Below are 27,131 nucleotides of genomic sequence, written 5' to 3'. Positions count from 1 at the left end.
ACAGTGATGGGGCTTGTTCTGCAATTTATTGGGGGTATTTGGGGAAGTTGAATTGATTAGGATGTGAGGTGAATAATCAGGATTCTTCGGTGGCTGGAGGAATTTTCAGCGCTTTAGCGTCATGTTTAGTGCGGTTTTAGGGGATATTTCATTTCGGAATTGATATCGGTCTTTTAAATCCGATCAATTAGCCCCTCATGTATAGATATTCCAAATTTTTATTTTTTTCCTCATTGAAGTAGTTTTGAAGAAAATTGCGAGCTAATAAAAAACATTTGCTAGTTAGTACTTTTTTTAAAATAAATTTTCGGAAAATCACCTCTGAAAAAAAAGGCGTTATCCCCTCTATTTCATTATTTTCGAAAAATCACCAATCGGTAGCAAATTGTTTGAAGATTTTTGCGAGTCAAGACAAAATCGTCAATACACTCCTATTATTGTGTAAATTAACAATTCCAATTTCAACTGAAAACCAGAGTTGATGACCAGAGTTTGTAGCAGAGATGCTCAAATGAAAGAGCGGGTCGAGAAATGGCGTGCAGAAGTCTTTAAAGATGACAAATGTCTCTAAAGATGATGGCTGTTTTCAATTGAAAAGCGCAATTGTGACAACATTTTCCAGTGGGTTCTAGGAGTCTCCCCTGGTTCAACACCATCTTTAGAGGTCCTAGCACGCCATTTCTCGACCCGCTCTTTCGTTTGAGCTCAAAAAAACATTCATATCTTGTCTGACATCGCTGCTACAAACTCGGGCCTACAACTCGGGCCTTCAATTGAAGGCCCGAGTTGTAGACCCGAGTTTGTAGCAAAGATATCAGACAAGATATGAATGTTTTTTTGAGCTCAAACGAAAGAGCGGGTCGAGAAATGGCGTGCTAGGACCTCTAAAGATGGTGTTGAACCAGGGGAGACTCCTAGAACCCACTGGAAAATGTTGTCACAATTGCGCTTTTCAATTGAAAACAGACATCATCTTTAGAGAGATTTGTCATCTTTAAAGACTTCTGCACGCCATTTCTCGACCCGCTCTTTCATTTGAGCCAAAAAAAACATTCATATCTTGTTTGACATCTCTGCTACAAACTCTGGTCATCAACTCTGGTTTTCAGTTGAAATTGGAATTGTTAATTTACACAATAATAGGAGTGCATTGACGATTTTGTCTTGACTCGCAAAAATCTTCAAACAATTTGCTACCGATTGGTGAGGAAAAAAATAAAAATTTGGAATATCTATACATGAGGGGCTAATTGATCGGATCTGGTCTTTTGGATATTCGTATTTGCGAATGGAACTCATTGCTCCACCTGAAGACAACTTGGGGAAGTCTTCCGCTGGTTTTAGGGGATGATTTTACCTCTGTCGGTAAATAACAATCAGTCGATAATTTACGAATAGTCGGTGTTTCTCGGGGTTAATGTTTAAAAACTTGGGTCAAAAAAACTTGAACAAATTGAACTTCGAAAAACTTGGAAAAAATTTTAACAAACTCCAGGAAAATTATGCAAAAACACGAGAATAGAGTATTAATAACGCTTCAATGAATATAAACAAAACAACGAAGTGCAATATTAACACTCCGTTGGTCGCGTTATAAGCGCCGCGCCGCACTTTTTCCGATGGTTTTAATTACACTGCAGTAATCTCTCAGAAAAATTTGTAAAAATTTGACATCTCATTTTGAAGTGTCTAGAAGCCCTGTCAATGAAAATATCCGCCAAAACTATCATAAGTAGTTAGATTTTCAAATTTTTATTCCTAGACTCCGGGCCGTGCTCCATGTATAAGGCGAATGATCAAAAAAATATGGCAATTTTTAGCTTGAATATATAATTAAGGATAACACTGTTCATAAAAAATCTCACGAGAATTCTTCAAGAACGCGATCTAAATAACTAGATTTTTTTCAGATTTTTGCTAAATCTTTTGAATTTATCATTACGTTGATTTACGCTGGTCCGGCGCGACCAACGACGTTCGTTAAATTTGCGAACATTGAATCCAGAGTAATCAACATCGAGTCTCAATAACGAGTGATTTGCCACAAATTCACAAGCATGAGGAGATGAATAACAAAATGGTTCATATCCACAACACAACAAAATATAACGAATGATCAGTCATTTAAAGCACAACATTCAAAGGAATCCCTCTCACTTACTTCAGAGTACTGTCCCCTCTCCAGAAAATTGCATTTCAATGAAATAAACGAGAAATATCGATTATCCTATGCACCAGGAATCAATACAAAATAGACAACAACACTCTAGAAACTCATACACAACCACAGATTTTACTTCCACTCTTCCAAAAGACAAGATTACCAGTAGGTTGTCTGACGAAAGTTCAATTTGACAAAAGTTGAATTAACCAAAAGTTCACTCCCTCAAAATTGATTTAACCAGATTTTTTTGACGATTTTTCTTAGACGTGCTCCCGACGAGTTAATAAACATCAATCAATCAATCAATTAGTCAATCTCTGCCTCTCTCTCTTCTAATTTGAATTTCAGGAAAATGTTAAAGGAATGAATAATTTCCAAATTCTACGTGCCTGCCCATTGAATTTTATTAAAAGTTATCATAGAATTGTCAAATACAGTAGTAATTAAACCGACGAACGTATGCTAATATCTTCCAGAGCGTCCATCCCGCCCTTTGTCATCTCGACCCTTGCGTCTCTCCTTGGACCGCGATCTGCGCTCGCGAGATCGGGATCTGCGCTTGCGATCACGACCGCGTGATCGTGAACGAGACCTTGAGCGTCCCTTAGCACTGCCGCCTCCTCCGCCCCCGCCGCCAGCACCACCTCCGACTCCACCACCGCCACCCTTTTTACGACTGTACAAGTAACGACGCAATTCACGGGAGATTGGCTTCAAGTGCATGAAGTTGCAGAAACCAGATCTCGTGCATTCTCTGTAATTCAGATGATGAAGGATTTGATGATAACGTCTGATAACAATCTAATAATGAGAATGATCCGGGGAATAGTTCATACGAATTTTTTGCGACGCTTGCACCGATGGAAATCTCAAACAAGTTTAAGTTCCATCGAATTAATTGTTATTTTATTGTTAAATTCATTATTTCCTGTGCAATCAGGAGGTCCCACTGCCAGCAATCACACGTTTTTTTCAACTCAAGTGTTGGTTTGACGCAGAATGAGAATCAAACCGATAACTTTTCGAATGTTTCAACGAGATTGTTGTTTCTTTTTCATTTTGACAATTTTATACTTAAATACAAAAAATTAATTTTCGGAAAAAATAACAATGATGTTGTGACAGCAAATCTTGTAACTTTAACAAATTATTGTCTACTGAGCTTAACTTTATGAGAGAGCTCATTCTAAAATGGAAAATGATCAGACTCTTAAGCCCAATTTTTCATTGTTGAAAGCACAGCCGAAATATCTACCCGCTCATGTTCAAAGTATTACCAAGATTTTTTTCATCAGATGAGGAATTATCTGCAGAATGAAGATTCTCAAAATTATGAGATCAATTCTTCACCGAACTGTCTTATTAGGCATATTTGGGGTGTTTATATTCTCAAATGAAATAATTTCAATCTTAACAATCATCGAAACGTATTTTGGTAATTCATAGAAGTTTCATCTTCATGTATTACTATAAACAGCCTGCAATTGGATGGAAGTAAAATGTAAAAACTCGACATATGAAACTGCGTAAATAGTATTCATCACCAAGTGCAAAGAATAAAAATTCTAGATAATTGCCATGAAAATACTCACCCCATCTCATATTGACGGCAGCAGGCCTCCCTGAAATCCGTAACTGGTGATAGTTCAGCGTAAACAGGACGTCCCCCGAACCATCTATTGTTAAGATCATTGACTGCCTTCTCTGCGTCCTCCTCACGACGAAACTTGATGTAAACATTTCCCACTAGGTGATCACCCAGGTTGTCGCAGACATTCATCTCCTCGATTTCGCCGTACTTGTCTTCACACTCGACGAATACATCCTCGAAGAAGTTGTCGTAGTGCTCCTGCATCTCCTCGTCCGAGACGTTGGCAACCACTGGAAAATGTAAACACGCGAATTATAGTTTTCGGACTACAGCATTGTGATCATAATATTGGGTTGGAGAGAAATACGTACGATGGGAGCCATCCGCACTTTTTGCTGAGTTTTGAGGGTTTACGTACAGATTTTGGAGCAAACATGTCTAGAACATAAAATGAATGGATTAGAATAGGCAAGAAAATGGTAATAGCGTTGAGATAATAGTTTTATTCACCTGACTGAATGTCGGTTTGTTATGAATTCTGGAGCATCGGTCCCCATGTCTGCAGGCTCCGATTTTGAAGTAAAACGAGCAGTTTACTCTGAAATAGATCAGGAATAACGCACATGGAATTGTAAGAAATTTATGCTACTAGACCGGATGCGCATGATCTCGCAAGCGCTGATCTATCACCTCGTTTACTTGTGAGAAGCTTCTTCTTCATCCAAATTTTAAATGTATGAATTTCGTACACTCGTGAATACAGTATAAAGAAGAATGATACATATACGAAAACTTAATTGGTGATAAAGACAGAAGAAAAGTGAGAAATTAATGAATAATTTTGGATCTTTGATCAATTCCCTTCCACTTTTCTAAGCGACGCGATCAATATCCGAAATTGTTGAAAAATAAAGGAAGTGCTATGAACCGATTTTCCAGAAAAGTGAAGTTTCCTTGAATCGTTCCCAAAATCTGAGAATTTTCTAGGAGACTGAATTATTTTGCTTAATTTTTCTCGAATGAAAAAAACCGTTATTTTCCTAGAAATGAATGAATTTTATTTTTCATCACGCTGTGACGAAAAGTGAACTTTTCGGCACATTGTGATGAAAAATATTGTTCGTAACTCGTAAAAAAATGTTTTTTAGCTCGTTACGAAATATACTATTATGCCCCTGGATTAATAAAAAAATTCTGGAAAAATTAAAGTCTTTATAATTTCGAAAAGGTTTGCCAAATTATTGTTCATGTCATCGCATCAGAACTTTTTGAAATTCAACCCTGGCTTTATTTCCAGTTGAAGTCAAATTCTACAAAAAAGACTAGTACATAGAAAAGAAGTCATTTAATGATAAAGATGAATTATAAATGACAAATTAATCAATCATTTTGAATCTTTGATTAATTCCCTTTCACTTTTCACTCACCTGATCAATCTCTCTCTCAATAACCACAACTTAAAAACAACAAATTGATTAATTGAGCTTAGTCCAAGCTCATCTCAAATTTATGCTTTCCACAAAAATTATCCCATTGCTTAAAAAAATTCAAGAGTTATTAAGATTTTGAAGAAAAGTCAAGTGTTCATTTTGCCCCACCTACTCCGATGTTATGCGTTCAGTCTCATAAATACATACAACCCTCTAAAGATAAACACGATGACGTTTATCACTTCTATAACTATTCATGTTATTCGCTTCGGCTGTTCACATTGAAAAACAATAAATAAATAAAATACTGAGAACTAACTAAAAAGGAGCAACACTAGCTGCTCCAATCCGTCGCAACCTGGTAATATTATTATGAATAAAAAAACCACTCACTTGTCCTTTTCGGTACCAAAAATTGAGGCCAGGTACTCAGCCATTGTCACGAATTGCGCTCTTCTCCCGGTGCGAAGGGCTCAATCAATAAACACCGAATTCTTGGATAAATAATGTGGAAATTAATTCGCACACTTCACCGACGGGACGCCACTATTTTCCAAGATGTCGACAGTCGTTTCACACGGGCTTCGGCTAGTGATAACACGTCATTACGTGTTACCCACATAAAGAAATGAAAAAGAACTAGCGGGAAATTTCTCAACGCCATCTGCAACTTCTCTCCCTTCAGTTTCATTTCAGTCCGGAAGATGGAATTGTTCATTCGCTCGAACGGGTCTCTGGCTCGAACTCTCAAATATTCGAATGAATCAGGATTCCGGATTCGAATGAATCACAATGTTGTTTATTTCCGATGGCATTCGTGATAAATCTGTACATATCAGTTATTGCGGAATATCTATCCCGGGAAAAATTATTTCGCCATCGATTCGCGGCTCCCGAATGCATCCCTCCCCGTAAATAATAGATTGTCCACTCGACTCAACATATAATTTGCATATCACAGTAAAAGGGGTGGTTCTCCCCTCGTCTGCCGCGTAATAGATAAAAATTACATCTGGGGTGGTCAAGTTCGTATGAGTCATCCGATCGATTCTTCACGCATCCAAACTCGGTATACGTTTGTCATAGTCGACAAATAAAACTCCATACGTATGAACATTTTCAACGGAAAGTTTTTCTCGAAATTGAAAATATTGATGAATTTTCATTTACAAGTTTTTCAAAATTTTATTCTTTGGTGAAAGTCGCGTTATGTCATTACATTGCGGAGAAATTTTAATTTTGTGAATAATTCGTCATGAATGTTGACTTCTCTTGAAAACCTGAATATTCAAAATATTTTTCAACTCCAAGGATTTTTTAGGGGAAAATCCGTACGGAAGTCTTCAAAATAATGTTTGTCCACCAATTCAACTCATCCCGTTTTTATTCATTCATTCATTCACCAATAAAGTTCATAGAAATAATTCACAAATTGTTGGAGTTGAAGAAAGTTATAGACATTCATGATTTTTTTGTCACTATTTATAGAAATAGACTTTTAGATTCTTTAGATTCTTCATAGAAATAGACTTTTTTTTCGGAATTTTGTGCAATTGCGGTACAAATACATCAATGTCCTTGAAAAAATGAGATGTGAGTCTGGAATATATAGAATATGGAACCATTCATGCGTCGAAACTATCAATATTTAATTCTGTCCAAAAACCTCCGCATTATTCATGAAAGTTCAGAAGAATTTTCAATTTTCCAAACAATTCTTCGTGAATATTCAGTATTATATGCAAATTATTGATGTATTTATCGATAATCGGCTTCAAAGAATTGAATATGCACAAACTTCTCGTGATTTTCGAGAGCTATCAATTCGAAAATTCATACAAAAAATGTTTAAATGATAATTTTCATCAGATTTTCGAATAATCCTCTCATTATTTATAAAACTTCAGAGGAAATTTCCATTTTCCAACCAATTCAGTATTCCATGCAAATTATTGGTCTATTTACTGGTAATTCACTTCACAGAATTGAATATTCAGACATCTCGTGAATTTCAGGAATTATTAATTTAAAAATCCGTACAAAAATTGATTGAGTGACAATTTTTATTGCCCATCCCATTACTATTCACTTATTAACCCCCATGAGTCAAAGTTCTTTAAAATAATTCGCATACTACTTCTAGCACTGAAGAGAGGACACTACGTTTTGAAATATGCGTTTGCGTATAGTAACCGCAGTCGGTGCTAAATCAAAACCGACAATACAATTGAAAACCGCATCGTAAAAGCCTCTCCGTGACAAAATATGATTTTGCTGGGTGTATTATCGCGAAGAGACGCTCCAAGCCATGCCAAAGTGACTGAAAGCTTTCTGATTTTTACAGCTGTTGCGTGAGCTTATCTTCCTCATATTTAATTCATTTATGCCCACCGTCTTGTCATAAAAAACTTACAACTCAGTGGTACCATTTTCATCTGCACTTTATTCCTCTTCATTCGAGTTTTCACTTTGCAACAAACGAGAGTGTGAATAATATGATAGTGAGTGGATGATGATACAGTATTAAGCAGCGTCACCTGATATCGTGTTATCCAAGAGTCAATGAGTAAGTTCAATTGCGCGTAATGACATATCTTCTGAAAGAGCTCAATTCAAATCTAGGAGATACGACGCTCGATAAATATTAATTTACGTTTTCTTATCGCATCCGATAACGTCGCGCAATAATTGTGTAAGTTTCGAAGTTCCTTGTTTCGTTTGTTTTATTCAGAGAATAAATTGCCTTCAAATTAAAGATAGTGTCTCGAAAAAAAGGCATTACTCATTATTTTATATATGCTCCGCAAAAAATAAACTTTATAATTTATTCAGATCTTGGAGTATTTCCCAACGAAGAATAGAATTGAGACCTCCAGAATTTAAATAATAAAATCATTGAAAGTTCTAAAGAATTCTAAGGTAAAAGGAATTGTCGAAGGACTTAGATATCCATAAGAACATTGCTCTTAATTTGTGATTACTTTTTTCAACTTCAAAGTAGAGATGAAGAATCATTCCTAAAATTAACAAGATTGAGAATAAGACCACCCGTTTTGGTAATGAGTAGCAATTGTATAAGTTTCGAAGTTTCATGTTTCATTTGTTTTATTCAGAGAATAAATTGCCTTCAAATTAAAGATAGTGTCTCGAAAAAAAGGCATTACTCATTATTTTATGCATACTCCGCAAAAAATAAACTTTATAATTTATTCAGATCTTCGAATATTTCCCAACTGTTCAGAATGGAGAATAAAATTGAGACCTTCATAATTTAAACACTAAAATCATTGAAAGTTCTAATGAATTCTAACGAAGGAAAAATTGTCGGAATAGTTCAGTGGTGGCAGAAATACAGATGAAAAACTCTCCATCTGATGACATTTATTTTTCTGTCTTCCCAGGTACTGGGACAAAGCGACTCGTCTTTCGGTAATTAAATTGAGAACGTCACCTGTCTTTCCACTGACAACACAAGCCCTTCAATTTTACCAACAACAGTCACCAAGAATGCCAGAATTGTTTTAACTGCGCAAAACAATTGTAAATGTCAAAATTAATCCTCAACAAATTCTGATGGAAACATTTTCTACAGATAAATGTCAAAATAATTTTCAACCTCCCAACTAACTATATCCGTCGAGCACGCTTTCTTCCTCGTTAGATACTCGTGAAAATGCCTCTTCTCACGCATAGCCATACAATCATAAATAAGTAATAGATTCAGCGGGTTGTATAAAATCGTCGCGCGTCCTGATTCACCCAACTCCGGAACTGTGAATCAAACCCCACCACGAACGAGAACAATAAACAATTTGTTTTCTATCCTTAATTCGAGCCTTCCACAGATAAATTTCACTCGTACACGTGGAGAACTGAGGGAAAAAAATTGCACGCATTTTATTGACGGATTGTTGAGGAAAAAGTGATCCCCTTACTTATGTGGAACAATGGCGTTGTCACCGGAAAACAGGTGAATCGGAATTGAAAAAAAATGTGTTCTCTCACTGTCGCGTGAACCCACAATTACCTATGGCGCGTGTTCTTCAACTATTATACTCTTGGGAATAAAAATTCTCGAGGTTTTTCATTCACTTCCAGCCAACTCTCGCATTCTAGAGAAGAATCCATTTCCCTTTTTTATTCAGGGGTATTACGTGTGTTAAACGTGATACTCTGATGCACATTGAGCGAGAAAATTAGCTCTGCCAAAATCTATGTGTGAGAATATTTGATGGAGTGGAACAGATTTACTTGAGGAAAATTAGCTAAGTTGTTAAAAAGAAATTTGATATCTTTCACGAAAATTAGTAGCGAATATTTGTTTTTGATTTGACATTTTAGTCAGTTGTTAAATTTTCGTCTGATGCGTACTTGAAACTTCATCAAGAAATTGATGATTTCATTAAATTTTTCAGGTACATTTTGTTATACAATCAGGTTTGTTTTTTCAGGTGTCTGAATTTCTTCACAATTTCGTCGGGGAAAGTTGTTTAATTTTCTGATTTCATTGATTTTCAATAATTCATTTTTCTTTTACTTTTTTAAATTACAATTTAGTAACGAAGTGGTAAAACGGTTTGAGTCCACTTATCTCCCAGTTGAGTTTTTGAGTAATATTTCCGAATCTATGGGAAATAGCGAAATTTTCGTAATTACATTTGTTGTAGCACTCAATCGGCTCTACAAAAAAGGTTATAACAAAAATTTTGCCATCTCCCCTAGATTCCGAGATATTAATTGAAAACTGGTCAATAGTCGAAATTAACTTGTACCGTTTTACCACTTCGCTACTGAATTTGATGTGGAGTTCAATTTGAGAATATTTTTATTTCCATTCCATGCAACGTAAATAAAAATATTAGGCGTGGCAATTATTTTCAAGGGATGTGGTAGTGGAAAGAGCTACTGCTCTTGAATAAAAAATTTACTTGATTTTAATCAACGTATCGTCCATCGCTCTCTACTATTTTTTGTCAAATTTCTTGGCAACAGGTGAATTTCGTGGTGAGAAAATCGAATATCCTTTGGAGAAATCCAATCCAAGAGCCCTTAAAAATTAATTGCCACACATAATATTATCAAATTTTCTACTCAAAATTTACGTTGCATTATAGAGAAAAATCGATTTCCCTTTTTTTTATTATATATTGAAGGGTATTAATTGCTTTTTAGATGTCTGCGTACAAATATTTCGATGATTTTTCGTCAAATTAATCACTCTAAAAAATTCTTCTCCTCAATTCATCAATATAAAAATTTCATTCAACCGCAGAATCAAAATTAAAAGAAATTACTCATCACTGGAATCGCTTTTCCACACCAACTATCATTTAATTACTTATCTTACTTATCACCCACCAGATAACCGAAATAATATTGTTCATTTGGTCGTGTGGAAGGGGCGCAGGCGCCCCCACGGGCCGCACCGTAAAGCGAGACCGGGGAGGTCAGCCGTCAAGCGCCAGCTGAGGCCTCAGTACACGCGCGATCTTCTAACAGTGCGGATGCACTATTTCCCGGCATTTTCTCTCTCAAATTTCCACAAAACCCTCACAAAAACCTCGTCCCGAGTGAGTTCCCCGAGTGTGATCTCTCAAAATTCGCCAAATAATCCCGAAATTTAAAGATCAACTTCTCACCGAGATTAAATTCGAGGTCAGTGGATCGATAAACAGGTACCACGTGTTTCAAGGTCACGCGTAGAGAATCTCCAGACGCGTCGTGACGCAGTCCCCGAATTTTCACCCATCGAAAATATCCGATTGTTCACTTGAGAGAAAAGGGGATCGAGAATGCCGGCCGATGCAGAGCTCAGCACGATTTTGAGTCGTCGTCAGAAGATAAACGATCAACTCGAAGAGGGCAAAGAGGTCAAAAAACAGTACAAATTCGTCAATGTTTACACGGAATTTCATGAACTGTCTCGTCGGGAGATCAAGCAGTACGAGCAGACCTTCAACAGGTGAGTCCCGCTCCTTTCCCAGGCATTTTTATACACTGAGAGATAAAAACAGCAGAGTTCTCAATCAAGTTTTACTCGTGGCAAAAAATCGTTCGTTAAATATGATCAAAAAAGGATTTTTTTGTGCAAACGTGCGAAACGTGCACTGAGACTGAAAATTTGTCTTCCAAACACAGATTCAGTCTTTAAAAAAAAAAAATTTTCTGTGTGCAAGCAAGAAATGTAATTTCTAGCACTACTGCTTCGTTGTTCGATGCTCCCATACGTATTTTGCTCCCGGCGAATGCTCGTTTTATATGAAACGAGGGCTAGTAGTTTGTCATTTTGGCTATTCAATAACAGTGATGGGCATATCAACCAATTATAATTACCGTTAAATTGTGAAGCTGTCAATGTTTAACATAAATCTTAAAATTTTAAATATTATAGTAACCATCAATTTGTACAATTAAATTTCGAAATATTCTATCAACCAATAATTATGTAAGAAGATGGACGATTATTTGGATAATCGAAAATCAAGTACCTAAAGTTAGAATTAGCTTGGTAACCAAAAAGTTACATTTTAGTATTATCAAATATTTTATTCACCATCAATCAAAAAATTTAGCTAATAAATTCTATAATATTTTTAATTTGGTAAATATAGTTAAACTTTGAACATTATAACGAGATAATCCTTTTTAATATTCCGAAAATCTAATATTATTGCCTATCCCTGTTCAAAAATCACAGACAAAAATGAATGGATAATATACAGAATATTATAAAAATCTGAATCGACTTCTGGTGATGAAAATTAAGACTCCAAAATTAAGGGTCAAAAACTACAGGTCTCAGGGGTCAGATTAAGGGTTACATGGGTTAGAATAAGGGTCTAAATCCGGGTCATGATCAAAATAAGATTCATGAGGATCAAAATAAGGGTGAGAATAAAGATCTAATTAAAGGTCATGGGGGTCCCATGGGGGTTGACGAGCAGAGCGAGCAGGGGGCGTAGCCCCCTAGTTCGTAAATGAAATAATAACAATGATATGACAGCAATCTTGTAACTTAGGGGCAAAATATTTTTCGATAAATTTCGCTCCAGGGGGGACTGGGGGAAAACGGCCCCTTTCGATTTTTTCGAAAATGTTAACAGCTCATTGAATTTCTTTCCATGGAAACTCCACTTCTTCCCCTTTAGAATGAGCCTAGACTGATCTTACTTAATGAATTTGTTTCTGAGTTATGAGCACCACGAAAAAAAAGGGGCCGTTTTACCCCACTCTCCCTTATAAAAGATATATTTATCCTGGAAAGGCACTGTCTTGTATGACTGATCCGCCTCTTGCGCCAAATATTTCGTTGTTGTTGAAAGCAGAGCAATTATTCGAGTTTGAGATTTTCGAATTCGAAGCAAACAATTTTTTCTTGTAATTTTCAACCGACGATTTTGTTGGCCCAATCAAGACTTGGTTGAGAACTCGTTCGTTTTTCTCTCAGTGTACCACTACCTGTTATGGTAGCGCTCTTAGATGACGAGAGCACATCAGTGGGGATCGATTTATGGTTTGGCTTGCGGTCAGCGCTGGATCAATGACTCGTGACGTTTGTTCTTCCGATTTAATCGTCAGATTTCTCGATTCAATTGCGTGAGACGACGGGGGAAAAAGCGGGAGTACTCAGTCCTCTAATTACGTCTTGCAAAAAAATTACGATCTTTCGAGATTGTTTTTTCTTGGAAATGAAGGAATGATGAGAATTTTCAATTTTTTGTAGAGAGAATCATTTAAATAGGGTAAAGACTCATTATATTACTTCCTATTTATCAAATCAGTAAGTATATATTTTTTCCAATAAACACTTATAATTTGTATGGAAAAAATGATAATTTCAAGAGGAAACTACAATTTTCTTGCCGATAACTGTGTTATTGGCAAAACTAAATAATGTCGAGGGGACAATTTTTTGGGAAAAAATTATTCTTTCCCCGTCAATGTATTTTTTCTATTGTATGCACCTATGGAGTTCGTTCACATCAAATGATCGTCGTACAATAGATTATATCACGACAAAAATTTAATTTTTTTCAAAGACATCGAATTTCCCTCTCTCAAATGGGTTTATCTTCCTCAAGTAAATCTGTTCCACTAATGTTTTCTCTCACTGTACCACGATTCATTAAGTATTAACTATTAGTTAAAAAGCTTCGTTAACAGCAACTAAATCCCTCTGTCAGTGAGCAATAGGAAAATCCTATTATTTCCGTCTACAAATAGCCACTAACGAGTGAATGATTAACGCGCCACTCTTAACTGAAGATAAAACGAATGTGAATTCTTATGCGTTACACCAATCATCGAGATTATTTTCCCACAGACTTTTTATGAATCCATCATTATTCCACGTAATTGATTTATTACGGAGATAAAACTGTATAAATTAATTGTAATGACGAACAGATACGTGTCACGCTAGTTTTTCCACGCGTACTTTCTCCCCTAGATGAAAATGAATGAATGCTCTTCATCCGATTCTCCTTTCGCGAGTGATTTGATGATCATAACATTTTTTAATTGCGATCGTGTTCGATCAATTTCAAATGATGATTATCACTCAATTGAACGATTGTCGTGATTCATTCATAACGAGGAAAAAGCGACAGCTAACGATTGGTGTTGCCCAAATGCCGTTTTCTTATTTCCATCCTCGTCTTCTGTTTACAAAAGTCATCATGATTCAATCTCGAGAGCCAACAGCTCTTGTTTATTACATTAACTCTCCCCAGATGTCTCAAACGAAAGCAACAGGACAGACTTCGACATTTAGGTCGCGATGAAAAAATATTTACATCTCAATTTCACAACTGTCGCTCTACATCGTTCAAGTGTTATTATTAAACATCGAGAGAACGAGTTCATCAATCCCTGCACTGGGATAACTCTGACTGCACCTCCTGTTTGTTTAATTTTGGAGTTGTTTTCCGGGATTTGATGATTCGTGCCAAATATCTCGGTGGGGTCAACATCCCCGCTGGTCTAGAAATATCTCACTACCGCGGTTGCAGGAGTATTTGCATTATTAATTCTCTGTTTTACTTCTCCACCAGCTTGAATCAGCTTACATAATTTCACATGAGCAATGGAAATTAATTTCTCATTTGACGGAATCGATAATTCTCTAAAGATCGGAATTTCACATTTTCAAAAGAGTTCGGAACTGAAATTTCACTTTTTTTGCAGTAAAAATTTACGAATTCCCGGTGAATCGATACTGTTGGACATTTTTATAGAAAACAAATATATAGAATGATCGAGTTCATGTGATGATCACTTGAATGTTCTGATTGATTGTAAAAATTTGACAGCATTGAATTGATTTCCTCATCAGATCACAATTGAAATTTCAGAGTAAATAAAAATATTCTAGTTTTCTACCCAAAATTGCAGGTGATGGGAATTTAACTGACAATTGCATAATAATTTAACTGCTTTTGTCATCGAATTGATTTCGCAATTGCGTTTGAGGTTTATCTGAAAGTTCATCAAATTTCAAATTTATATGCAATTTCAATGGATATAGAAGATTTAATGACAACTCGCATTTCCAGATTGATTGTCGAAATTTGAGGCTCATGGAATTGAATTCCATATCAGATTAAGACTGAAATTTTTATAGAATTTTCAACAAATCGATTGATATTTCGCAAACACAATCTATCTGAATTCTGAAGTTTTCGCTTGAAATTTGAAAGGTTCATGACGATTTCAACAATTACCGCGTCCTCTTGATTAAATCCGTCCTTAATAAATCTCAATCCACTAAAATTCGCCATTAACTACCAAATTACCGCCCGGCAATGGGATTTGCAAACGCGAAATTTTACACGAGAAACACTTCGTATTTTCTGAATAAATTTACGCCTCTACAAAATAAAACAAAAGTGATAATAAAGTCTAGTCCCTTCGAGGAAGGAAACACAATTTCACTACACCGGATCCTGGTACATACAATCGTTGCAAGTGGGCATTTGGAGGCTATATCTATTTCCAGGAAGCACCTGGAGTCTCGTGCGGTCGAAATCAGCCGGTTGTACAGTGCGGAGGCAGGAAAGTGCGTCCCTGGGCCTACCTGGCCACTCTTCGCATTGTTGGATCTGCCGGTTCAAAATATTTCCCTCCTCCCCAGCCGACCCCAGCAAAAAGCCACCGAGAAGGAAAAAAACGAATTGAGCCTGGCAGTGGAACCAGAATGAGAGCTCGCCCCGATAAAATAACATCTGAAATATCCGCGGCCCTTTAAACTCAATTTCATTCAACAAAATGGTTTTTCGAACGATCTCTTTTATTTTTTTTTTCTTCCCGTACACCCTTTCAGGTCTTTACGATTTGTTCCCTTCCCACCCCCCAACCCCCTGTACACGGAGAGAAATGTTCAGTAAACATTACGGAACTCTCACTTCACTCACCGATTACGGAATCGACTCGGAAAATTTAAGTGACGGTATTGTAATTTTTCACAAGAGATTCAGGTAAAAATTACGGAACGGTCCGGAAAAATTCCGTGACAGTTCCGTAAAATTTCCTACAACCACATTTCGCTGTGGAATTACGGAAAAGATACGTGATTTTTGTTGAATATTTCTCTCCGTGTACCGCATACGCCGAAGGACAAGGGAAAACCTCATTTTGAGGGAAAAACCTGCCCAGGTACAGTCGTCTCTTGCGGGACTCCCGCTCGACAATGAAACCGTGAGATTTAAAGTGTCACAAATTTTGGCACCCCCAGGCGGGAATCGAACCCGGGTCTCCCGCATGCCAATCCCACATTCTAACCACACTGCCGCACCGCCGTCGATGACACCGACGATTATTTTCATCTAGTGCACAGATCGTTTATTCATTTTTTCTGATTTTTCGGTTTTTTTCTAGATTTTAATTTTCTCCCTAATCTCAAAAAGTTTATTTCTCATGAGACTGCTATTTTTTTCATTTCTATAATAATTATTATCAGTAATATTAGACTGCCGATTGATCGTAAACTCAACCAGAATGTTTCTATTCATATTAGCTTTCTTTTAGAATTTATTTCAGATTTTAATGTTCAAAATTCAAGTCATATTTATACTACTTAAAATGACACACGTGAATTTTCGATACAGTGTTAGTTTGATACTGAGTCGAGTGATCCTTTGATTAATAAAATTCCTAATTTTTCTCGCACAATCGAGAAAATTGAGTTAATAATTCCAATAGAATTTGAAAGTTCAATTTTATTGTGATGATTGGTCGTAGTTATGATTTTTTTCTTTTAATTAATTAGAAATTCCCAACAATAGTCCTGCAGTTTCACCATTGTCATCTAAATTTGATCGAATATTCCACAAATTAACTGACTAACTGATCAGTAACATGCAGGAGTTAGTGATGAATCTATTTGTTTTCGGGGATTTCCTGCTCAACTCAATGACTTCCGAATTTAAAAAAATGAATGGAGTGAGTCAGACTGTCTGACCAGTAGGCTCCTGACCTCTGATCAACACAGGCGCTTCCTGGTCCCTTCTAATTGAAATGCTGCAATCAGGCCATTTCCCCCACTGGCCTGGCCTGATTTAAAATGGCAGTTGTCAATTCTACCTAACGAACCGTGATTTTGTGATTAGCTTTTTATTGTCAGTGACCTCTTTATCGAGTTATCTATTCCATCAGCGATTTATTTTCATTAGGAAGCAATGCGACGAAACAAAGAGGGTAAATACTGAGAAATAATAACTAAAATTAAATTACCTCCATTTTTTCCTGCTATCTTTTCCTTCTTTCTTTAAACTGAACTCCTCCATTCTTTCTTTAAACTGTTGGCTTTGCTATGCCCTCGGGTAAAACACCGATGCCTTAAAACAGAGAAATAAAATTACTCCGAAGAAACACAACGCAAAAGATGAAGTAAAAAATGCTTACGAAACTGTAATTATTTATTACTGATTTCCATTACTCTGTAAATAGTTTAGATTTAAGATCGCCCGCTCGCGACACCACTATTAACGTTTATGTATTTACATCATAATGTAAAAGATCTTCGCCTCGCATTATGTTTGACTTGTGACAATAAATACCAAAATTTAAAAAAAGAACAGAAGAGACCATGTAACCGTCATCGTCACCGCGATATTTGATAGTGGGCTACATGCAGTTATCTCTCGTGATACACTTCCTGCTGTTGATTTAACCACATTTCAGGGGAATCTAATCATCCATATTCAGCAAAAAAATTCCCTCTTCTCGTGTCAAACTAACCATTCACCCATAATTCCACTCAATAATTATCCTGATCAACCCATAAACTCCCAAATCCGTGAAATTTCTATTGCACGTTGTGTCTCGCACATAATCATCTCCTTGAATTGAATCCACGCGGGAACAACCGGTTTTCATGCGCTTATCTCCCGACAGTTACATGTGACTTCAAATCCCACGTTTATAAACTTCACGCGATTTTACGGTATAGGCAGCATGCCGCCCTCGGTGTCACTTGATTTTTATTTAAACTCTCAATCCGCGGAAATTATCTGCATGCACGTGTCACAGGGGTCGAGAAGAATCGAGCATCGTTGGGAATTTGTCTGATCGAGAATAATGTGCAGTAGGAGATGATAATATTGTTGTACATGCGATGAGTAAATAGGTGGGCCCGTTATTCATGATATTAAATTGCATGTCTTGAATACCAATTGCTCTCCAGTAGCCAAATGTCCGGACGCATTAAATGTGGCACGGTGATATCAAAATCGGAAACCGTTATTGATACATTCTTCACGGGTTTCAGCAGTGAAATACATCTGTATGATCGATGGATATAGTTTAATAGGAAGATGGCGAAACAAAATAAATCAGTTCTAATGTTTGCAAAATATCGGATATTTTTGACGAGTGACATTTTCGCCGAAATTTCAGGAAATTTTGTCGTTGAAAAATCACTTTCAAAAATCAATTCCTCTGAATTCTTTATTGTGTTACGAGATGATTCATGGAAACTGTAGAATTCAGGTCAATTATTCAGTGAGTATAAAGAAAAAATTGGGAACATTCAGGGAAATATTTTCTAGAATTCTGAATCAATTGAAAATTCCACTCATTTTAGTAGTGATTTGTTTTGGATTTGAAATTTTGGTCAAATATTGAATTTTCGTCTTATCTGTAATTGAAATTTCATCGAGAATATAATGATTTCATCAAATTTTTCAGTCACATTTTGTTATTCAATTAGATTTGTTTTTTGAAGAGTCTGACGATTTCCCGACGATTTTCTTCACAATTTCGTCGATAAAAATTTTTCAATTCCTCTGAAATCCAGAGACATTCATAACTACTTTACTAATTCCATTGATTTTCAATAATTCATGGTTCTTTTACTTTTTTTAAAAGTTTTTTACTTTTTACTTTAGAGTCATCAATTTTTCCAATACAAATTTACTTTAGGGAAATTCAACTTGATAGAAGCAAATTTAATATATCTCACAGAAATTAAATTTTTGTCGTGATCATCAGAAATATCTCTAGACGAAGTCGAACTGTTAGTAGGAAAAAATATAATCTATTGTACGACAATATTTTTTCCCAAACAAAATTGTGCCATCGAAATTATATAATTTTGCCAATAACACAGTTTTCGGCAAGAAAATTGTAGATTCCTCTTGAAATTATCATTCGTTCCATGGAAATTATAACTGTTTATTGGAAAAAGATATACACTACTCAATAACATTCACTTGATAAAACCGGAGCCGCATATAATTCTCTCTATAACGAATGTATTTACCCGAAAGACATAAATGTCTCCCGAGACCAATCACTACTACGAAAATGATAATTTTAATAACAAATAAATTGATTCAACACGACGGAGAATTTTTTTTCTCACTGTAGAATATAAATTTAGACATATCTATCAAAACCCCATTCCTCTCGTTCAATTTAATTAATTAACTTGTTCGTTCAGTCTTGTCTTCTCAAAATTTCGATTGCTATAAAAATTGTATTGACGTAACCCCCACCGAGAAAATCTCCCCTACGAAGTTATCCTCAAAAGAAATTCCCTCCCATTCCCATTGACGTTACTACGCAACACTCGGTGTAAAGCTAAATCCAGCCCCAGTTTGTGACTCCGAGGCCGACGTCATGCTGCATATAATCAGCGCACAACCCACGTGGACGGTTAAATCGATCGATTTACACCCGATGACTTGTTGGATTTCCCTCCGAGACCCAACACTTTATGTTCACAAAAATTTCTCCCTGAAGACAGTAACATCGGGCAATTTTTTACGAGACAATTTCTCCCCTAGAAGTTTTACAACTCCGTGAATTATAACAAAAACAGCACTTGGCCTACGCCTTTCACACGGAGAACTTCACTTTCCAATTCGCGAGCATGCACATGGGCATAATGCCACCCATAAACGCCATTCGAATTTAATGTCAGACTGATGCCAAGGCCATTCCTCATGGAATGCTAACTTGGGAAAAAATGAAAGTGTATTCTTAAAACGTACCAATGCATTTCTTTTTTGTCTGCATCATTGGTAATCACTCATTTGTGATGGGAAAATTTCACATTCACGGTGGAATCGATGGGGATAAGCGATACATTACCTTACACATCATTTCCATTTACGGGTAACGGTGAATAAATGCCACTTACGATGATTTTCCGGGGAATTCAGTCGGGGATTTCTTCGGGGCTTGGCCTCGATGAAAAAATAACAAATCGAGGAGAATAAATTTAATGGAGTGATTAGAGTTTTAAGGAGTAAAAAATGGGCTGAAAGTTATCCCTCAATTTTATTGAGAATATTTGATGGCGTGAAAAGCAGATTTACTTGAGGTAAATTGACGAACTTGATAGAAGAAAATGTAATAACTTTCACAAAATTAAATCTTTCGGCAAAACTAATTTTTTCTCGCATTCTCTCTGCGCATCTTTTGTTAGAATTACAGTAAACATTCCTGACAGCCCAATATACCGCACCATTATAAAACTTCAGGGATTCTTTCCCACTCGGAGAGAAATGTTCAGTAAAAATTACGGAACTGTCACTTCACTCACCGATTACGGAATCGACTCAGAAAATTTAAGTGACGGTATCGTCATTTTTCACAACAGATTCCGATAAAAATTACGGAACGCTCCGGAAAAATTCTGTGACAGTTCCGTAAAATTTCCTACAACCACATTTCGCTCCGGAATTACGGAAAAGATACGTAATTTTTATTGAATATTTCTCTCCGTGAACAAATTATTCTTTGCGTCAAAAGGAATTGATCAATAATAAAAAAACATTAATCAATTCTCCACGTGAAGAACATTTATATCGTTTTTACTGTCAATAAACCGTAATTACCGCATAAAAACTGTATTGAACAACAATAACTAGTTCTTAATATCTTCCCTCCGGGTAATAACAAAGAGCCAGAAGGCCCGCATTGAATTCTTCAGCGAGCCTCCCAGCATCAGCTCTCGAACATAATATCATAGACGTAACACCCAGGGTGTATTTCACGATTCAGCGAAACGCGAGCACCAAGCACTCGAGGGCCTTTCATTATCGCGCGTTAAAAAAGGAAAAAAATCCCATAGCCCAAGTGGCACGGACTGCCGCTCATTCTCCTCCATTTTTTTTCTATACGAGGGGCACTCAGCCCAGTTGAGACAATTCCACCTTCTCCGCCCGTCAAGGAAATGTGTGCCGAAACTTTTGGAATTCACATGGTGATAATTGTCGTCTCGACTGCACTCGTCCGAGCTGTTTTTGTTTGAGTCTTCCCTGGTTTTTCTATTCTTACGTGATCACGTCGTGATGTCATTCCACATGTCATTCAATCTCCAGTGGAAAGATCGTGTAAATTCTCGGTGTATCACATTTCTAAACGTTACGTTCTGAAAATCGGTGTAATGCGATAGAATTCTCCATTGGGTCAAGGATTATTGCTTATTGAGGGGACATTCACCTAATGATTCTGTTTAATAGGCCACAATTGGGGTTTTGCATGATTTTTTTTACTACTGGCTGTGAATATTAGAAAGGACATGTATTTCTTCTTTTCGATGAACAATAAAAAATTGATTATCGTTTATTTTTTGTTATTCATTGAAATCATTTTCACGATTCTTCGCAATAAAAAAATATGAATAGCTGTCGAAATTCCTGCTACAACCCAATTCTCTAAAAATAATTTGCAAATATAAATTCCACTCTCCATTCTACATTCAACTCTAGTCTAGTTTTAAAAAATCCGATAAATATTTAGTTGAGCCGATGAAACGACTTTTTCCCCGATGAAAAACCAACTCGTTGAAACTACTTCATTGAATTCCGATAGATTGAAAAAACGTGAGAACGGGTATACACGAAAAAGTTGAAGCTGAACTCTGTGCTCCATTTATTGCATTCACGATATCTAATCCTGCAATAATGATTTACCCTCGAGCATAACTCTCTTTATTAATACAGTTCGGGCGTATTGAGGTCAATATTTCCATGCGCGTACAATTCAATTATCCCGGGTAAGTATCAACCATTCCAGCAATTACATTTGTTCCAATGATTAGTGTTACGGTAATTGAGTAGACTGTCGAATCATTGATGATATTCCACTCGGGGAGGTTAATTTATTGAAAATTACCGCTGAATTTTAGGAATCGGTTTTGGCTTTTACCGAAATTTTAGTGGGAAATACGTGTTTGGTATCATTCCAATGTTTATTGCAACAATTTCACAGGATTATTGTAGTTTTTAGTAGAGTTATTGCATTTTTATTTTTAATTACTGTTGACACGAATGTAAAAAATGGCATAAAATTGAGGAGCCCCTATGAAATTTCGAAAAATATGACATTTTTATTACTATTTAGATGGAATATAACGGTCACATAGAATCTATGTCACAAAAAATGTCATAAAATTGAGAAGCCAGTAGGAAATTTCGATAAATGTGCCATTTTTATTACTATTTAGATGAAATATGACGGTCACACAAGATTTGTGCCCCAAAAATGTCGTAAAATTTCAAACTTCAAGACATTTTGAGTCGCTTAACATTGTTACTTCTATTTAGATGGAATATGACGATTACATAAGATTTGTGTCATAAAAAATATCATAAAATTGGGCAGCAATCATAAAATTTTTAATACTTCGACATTGTTTCTGCCATTCAGATAGAATATTACGGTTCCTCCTCTAGAATTTGTCACAAAATATGTCATAAAATTAAGGATTTACCATAATTTATTCAGTTGGAATATGACGGTTATGTGACAGAGATATGACGCGTCCCAACATTTTTGCACATCTCTGCTATAATCGTCAGTACCTCACGTTAATGCCTCAATCCCATCAAAGTCTCATCCAAATTTCCCTTCACATTATGAAAATTAATTAATTCCCCGGAGGAAAGAAGAATATCCCGACGCATTACTTCTCCTGTTTGAGAGTAAAACCTTCTCAGAAAGGACAACAGTTCCATTCGTTCACCTTGACCGAGTTTCCGCGTCTCCACAGTCGGCATTTCGCGACGCAAAACTATATTGCAACTGCGAAAACCCTCCGTGCAATCCAAAAGAAACCGGAAGCGACGAGTAAAATCGAATGGGATTGATTTGAATATCCAGGAATTTCGAACATGCATCGCAAATTACTGACTCGGGGTCACCGATGCCGCACGGGTTCGAGGAGAGTAATTACCTTTCCATAAGCATGTGAGCGATATTATTTCAGATTAAATGAAAGTTATCGTGGTGAGACTCCTAGCAAACTTCCATACTGCCTCACTTCCTGCATGCGCGCCAAGGAAAGTAAAATCAATGGGATGCAGTGGTATTTCAAGGCTCTCAAGGTCTATTGATTTTCATTCTCCTTCATCTGGATAACGTATTCGTCGACCTTTACCGCCAACTACGCATCTCTTGCATGTGTTATTATAATCTGTCATCTTATTATGATTTTTTACTCTGACATTTGAGGAAATGAACGAATATTTTTAATTGGTACCTCATTCATTCAATACGGAAATAGATATTCACATCAATTAATGCATTAAAACAGCATAAATTCATTATTTAAATAATAAAATGAAGATTTATTTCTCTCTGTATTATAAACATCCAAATCGACTTCTGGTGATAAACATTTACTACTCGAAATCCAGACTTCACAATTAAGGGTCACAAGGGTTAAAATAATGGCCATGAGGGTCAGAATAAGGGTCACAAAGGTCAGATTAAAGGTCACAAGGATCAGGACAACGATTATGGGGGTTGGCTACCGGAGGCGAGCAGGGGGCGTAGCCTCTAGTAATAAAATAAAATGTAATTACCCCTATAGGTGAATTTTAGTTAATTAAAAAATTGCATGGTTGAAATTTCAAGGAATTTCGTCATTGAAACTTCCGAATTTTGTGGAAAAATCAATGGAAATCAGAAAAATTAAAGTGAATAAATTCGTGAATTTTACATCAACTGGAAATTCAGGGTAATTTAGTACCGAATGTTCATGTTTTGATTGAAAATTCAAGTAAATCCTTTGAAACTTCATTAAATTTTCACACGGCGAAATGTTCAGTAAAAATTACGGAACTCACAGTTCGCTCACCGATTACGGAATCAACTCGGAGAATTTAAGGGACGGTATTGTAATTTTTCATAGGCAATTCAGGTAAAAATTACCGAACGCTCTGGAAAAATTCCGTGACAGTTCCGTAAAATTTCGTACAACGGAAATAGATATTCACATCAATTAATGCATTAAAACACCATAAATTCATTATTTAAATAATAAAATGAAGATTTATTTCTCTCTGTATTATAAACATCCAAATCGACTCCTGGTGATAAACATTTACTACTCGAAATCCAGACTTCACAATTAAGGGTCACAAGGGTTAAAATAATGGCCATGAGGGTCAGAATAAGGGTCACAAAGGTCAGATTAAAGGTCACAAGGATCAGGACAACGATTATGGGGGTTGGCTACCGGAGGCGAGCAGGGGGCGTAGCCTCTAGTAATAAAATAAAATGTAATTACCCCTATAGGTGAATTTTAGTTAATTAAAAAATTGCATGGTTGAAATTTCAAGGAATTTCGTCATTGAAACTTCCGAATTTTGTGGAAAAATCAATGGAAATCAGAAAAATTAAAGTGAATAAATTCGTGAATTTTACATCAACTGGAAATTCAGGGTAATTTAGTACCGAATGTTCATGTTTTGATTGAAAATTCAAGTAAATCCTTTGAAACTTCATTAAATTTTCACACGGCGAAATGTTCAATAAAAATTACGGAACTCATAGTTCGCTCACAGAGTACGTAATCAACTCGGAGAATTTAAGGGACGGTATTGTAATTTTTCATAGGCAATTCAGGTAAAAATTACCGAACGCTCTGGAAAAATTCCGTGACAGTTCCGTAAAATTTCGTACAACCACATTTCGCTCCGGAATTACAGAAAATATACGTCATTTTTAGTGAATACGAAATCGGCCGCGCGTGCTACGCACGCGCCTTCTCATCTTATCACGTAGTGGCGCTTCGGTTTCAGTCTTACGCTTACGCTTATTCGAGATTTTCGAGATATTACGAGATCGATTTCCTTTCTCCTTTTTACGATAAGATTTCTCTCCGTGCAGTGAAAACTGAAGTTTCATAATTTATTTCTGAAAATTACTAATCAACTTGCACGAAATTAAAATTTTTTCCAACAGTGCAAAGTTGAATTGCATTCTAGAACTCCATTCCTAAACTGATTAATACGTCAAGTATTTTTATTATTACAACATGAGTTCAAAAAGCGAAGGGGACCATCGTATCGCGTGACAATGAGAAATCACACGGCTCGCGTATTCTCGCGCTGCAATTTAAATTCGCATAAAACGTCAATGTTTCCCGAGTAATCGTTATACCGGAAGTTTTATGAAGAAATCCAAAACTCGAGTGGCATTCCTAGCGTGGGATATTAGCTTTCCCTGCGGCTTATTTATCGATCTCAAGGATACGAGTTGGTGAGCGACATTTCGAGTGATGCGGATGCCCACGCCTGAGTGAGGTGATACTGCGCCTGGTCCAACTCCCTGCGTAATCCCCTTTTTCCGTCTTTAATTTTTACACCTTGTGCATATATATTTTGTCCCTTTAAATATGGCAAGCCACAGCGACAAATGGAATTCGATACAGCTGAGCTGTTCGGACACACTCGATATCGCATTACTCACTTCCATGAGAGAGTCTTACGTACACTGGTCTTTCGAACAAGGTAATGGTTAACAAAGGAATACGATAAAACGTCAGGTGGCGAGATTTGTGGATACGTGTACCAGGCGGGAGAAGTAGTCTTGGCGGCAAATACATCAATGCTGGGTGACAGAATGATGTGGATGGATAGAAATGTAAAAAAGCTGGGATTGAAAATAATTCTTGAAATTTAAGATTAAAAACCCAGAACTTCTTCGCAACGATAAATTCACGTGAAGTTTCAATTCACGTTGTTATTGACGAATTAGTAGAGTTATTGGAAATTCTACTGAATGGAATATTTAATTTTCACGATTGATTTGAAAATTTAGACTGTTATTGAGTGATAAAATGTCAATCTTCACAGAAAGAAGCAACGATTAACATTCTGTTGGATTTTGATTAAAATAAATTCAAAATGCATAAAAATGATAATCCACTTGCATTTTTTAAAAATGTGATCGAAAATTTTTTACACTTTACTTGAATTTCAAAAAAATTCTGAGTGCGGTAATTTAATTTTGAATACTGCAATATATGGTATTTTCTTATTTTCATCATTTATTAATGAAATACTATCGAAGATTGCTAAAGTTCATTCAAAAGAATAATAAATCTGGTAATACATTGGAATAAAATCCAATTATTAAATTGAATAAGAAAGTGGCAAATGCTAATTTAAATCATTGTCTTTTCCTTTATTTATATAAATTACTCAATACTGCACATTGAATTCCCTTGAATAATCTCCAGGTTTAGAATTTAAAAGAAGAACAATTTCCTCACCTCAGTCATCTGCTCAAAGAACCCCAGGAAATTTCAAGTGAAAAAGCTTGAAATTTTGAACAACGATCAGCTCACATGAAATTTCTGTATATTTCTTCATCGACGAATCAGTTACTTTTGCGAAAATTCAAGTAATTCTCGATTGTCAGGTCCATACGGCACTGGAAAACCTTGAAAATTCAAGCTTTTATTGAAAAATCAATGATCGTTTAACATGCAAAACCCCAATTTTCTTGAATTTTCAAGATGAAGAAGAAATTTAGTGAACGATTTCATCTGAAATTAAATTCAACCTCGCAACATCGAAAATTCAAAAAGTTTCTAACACTAATGATTTAATTTCAAACTATTACAATCCATAACAACACGTAACGAAATGTAACATTTAACAATAATTCAGAGAATATTGAATAAAATCTCCAAGTTCCGTCATTACATAAAACACTCGGGCGAAATTCCTGTAATTTATAAAAGAAAAACAAGTAAATAAAAGAGTTAGTGGTCATTAAACCAGGTTCTCTTAATTAACCCTTTGAGCTGCACCTCATAATGACTCTCGCTACAAATATTATGGTAGAGCAGTGATAAACTGAATGAAGAGAAAAACACTATGACTCACGAAATAAAATGGTGAAAAATAATTCAGAAAAAAACTGCGCATTTGTACCTTCCAGTTCAGTCATTGTGACTGTTTCAGTTCTATATGTATACTTGCTTCAGCGTCACACACGCGGAATATCAAAACCTAATGACCGTTGCCTTGACGTGACTTGCGCCAAACTGTTATTTCGCGAAGTGCATAGCACGAGTCACGGGTCAAAAGCAACCTGCAGCATTATTTTTTCATCATCGCTACAACGAGGAAAGATAAATAGAGAGGAAAAATGAAAAGATAGAGCGTGTTTTATTGAGCTCAATCTTTTTCACTTCCTGACA

At 36.1% G+C, this 27,131-nt stretch overlaps 2 protein-coding genes across 2 annotated transcripts in view; one reads left to right on the top strand and one right to left on the bottom strand.

Moving 5' to 3' along the window:
- Positions 1 to 2,543: 2,543 nt before the first annotated feature.
- Positions 2,544 to 5,782, bottom strand: LOC107041135 (splicing factor U2af 38 kDa subunit). Its single transcript, XM_015261543.1, has 5 exons — positions 5,579 to 5,782; positions 4,266 to 4,353; positions 4,127 to 4,193; positions 3,757 to 4,045; positions 2,544 to 2,918 (listed from the first exon to the last, which is right to left on the bottom strand). Exons 1-5 carry the CDS (start codon positions 5,620 to 5,622, stop codon positions 2,627 to 2,629), a joined length of 780 nt encoding a protein of 259 aa, XP_015117029.1. The 5' UTR covers positions 5,623 to 5,782; the 3' UTR covers positions 2,544 to 2,626.
- A 4,861-nt stretch (positions 5,783 to 10,643) lies between these two features.
- The window catches only part of LOC107041122 (EF-hand domain-containing protein D2 homolog), a 21,520-nt gene continuing 5,032 nt past the window's right edge, over positions 10,644 to 27,131 (top strand). The window contains exon 1 of the mRNA XM_015261528.1: positions 10,644 to 11,147. Within this exon, the coding sequence (XP_015117014.1) occupies positions 10,978 to 11,147 (170 nt within the window). The 5' untranslated portion in view covers positions 10,644 to 10,977. The remainder of the gene's footprint in view (positions 11,148 to 27,131) is intronic.

This window comes from Diachasma alloeum, unplaced genomic scaffold (assembly GCF_001412515.2).
Source record: "Diachasma alloeum isolate Michigan unplaced genomic scaffold, Dall2.0 Dall_scaffold_00179, whole genome shotgun sequence".
Lineage (NCBI taxonomy): Eukaryota > Metazoa > Arthropoda > Insecta > Hymenoptera > Braconidae > Diachasma > Diachasma alloeum.
Note: the sequence above shows the minus strand (reverse complement) of the source record. Positions and strands in the feature narration are given on the sequence as shown.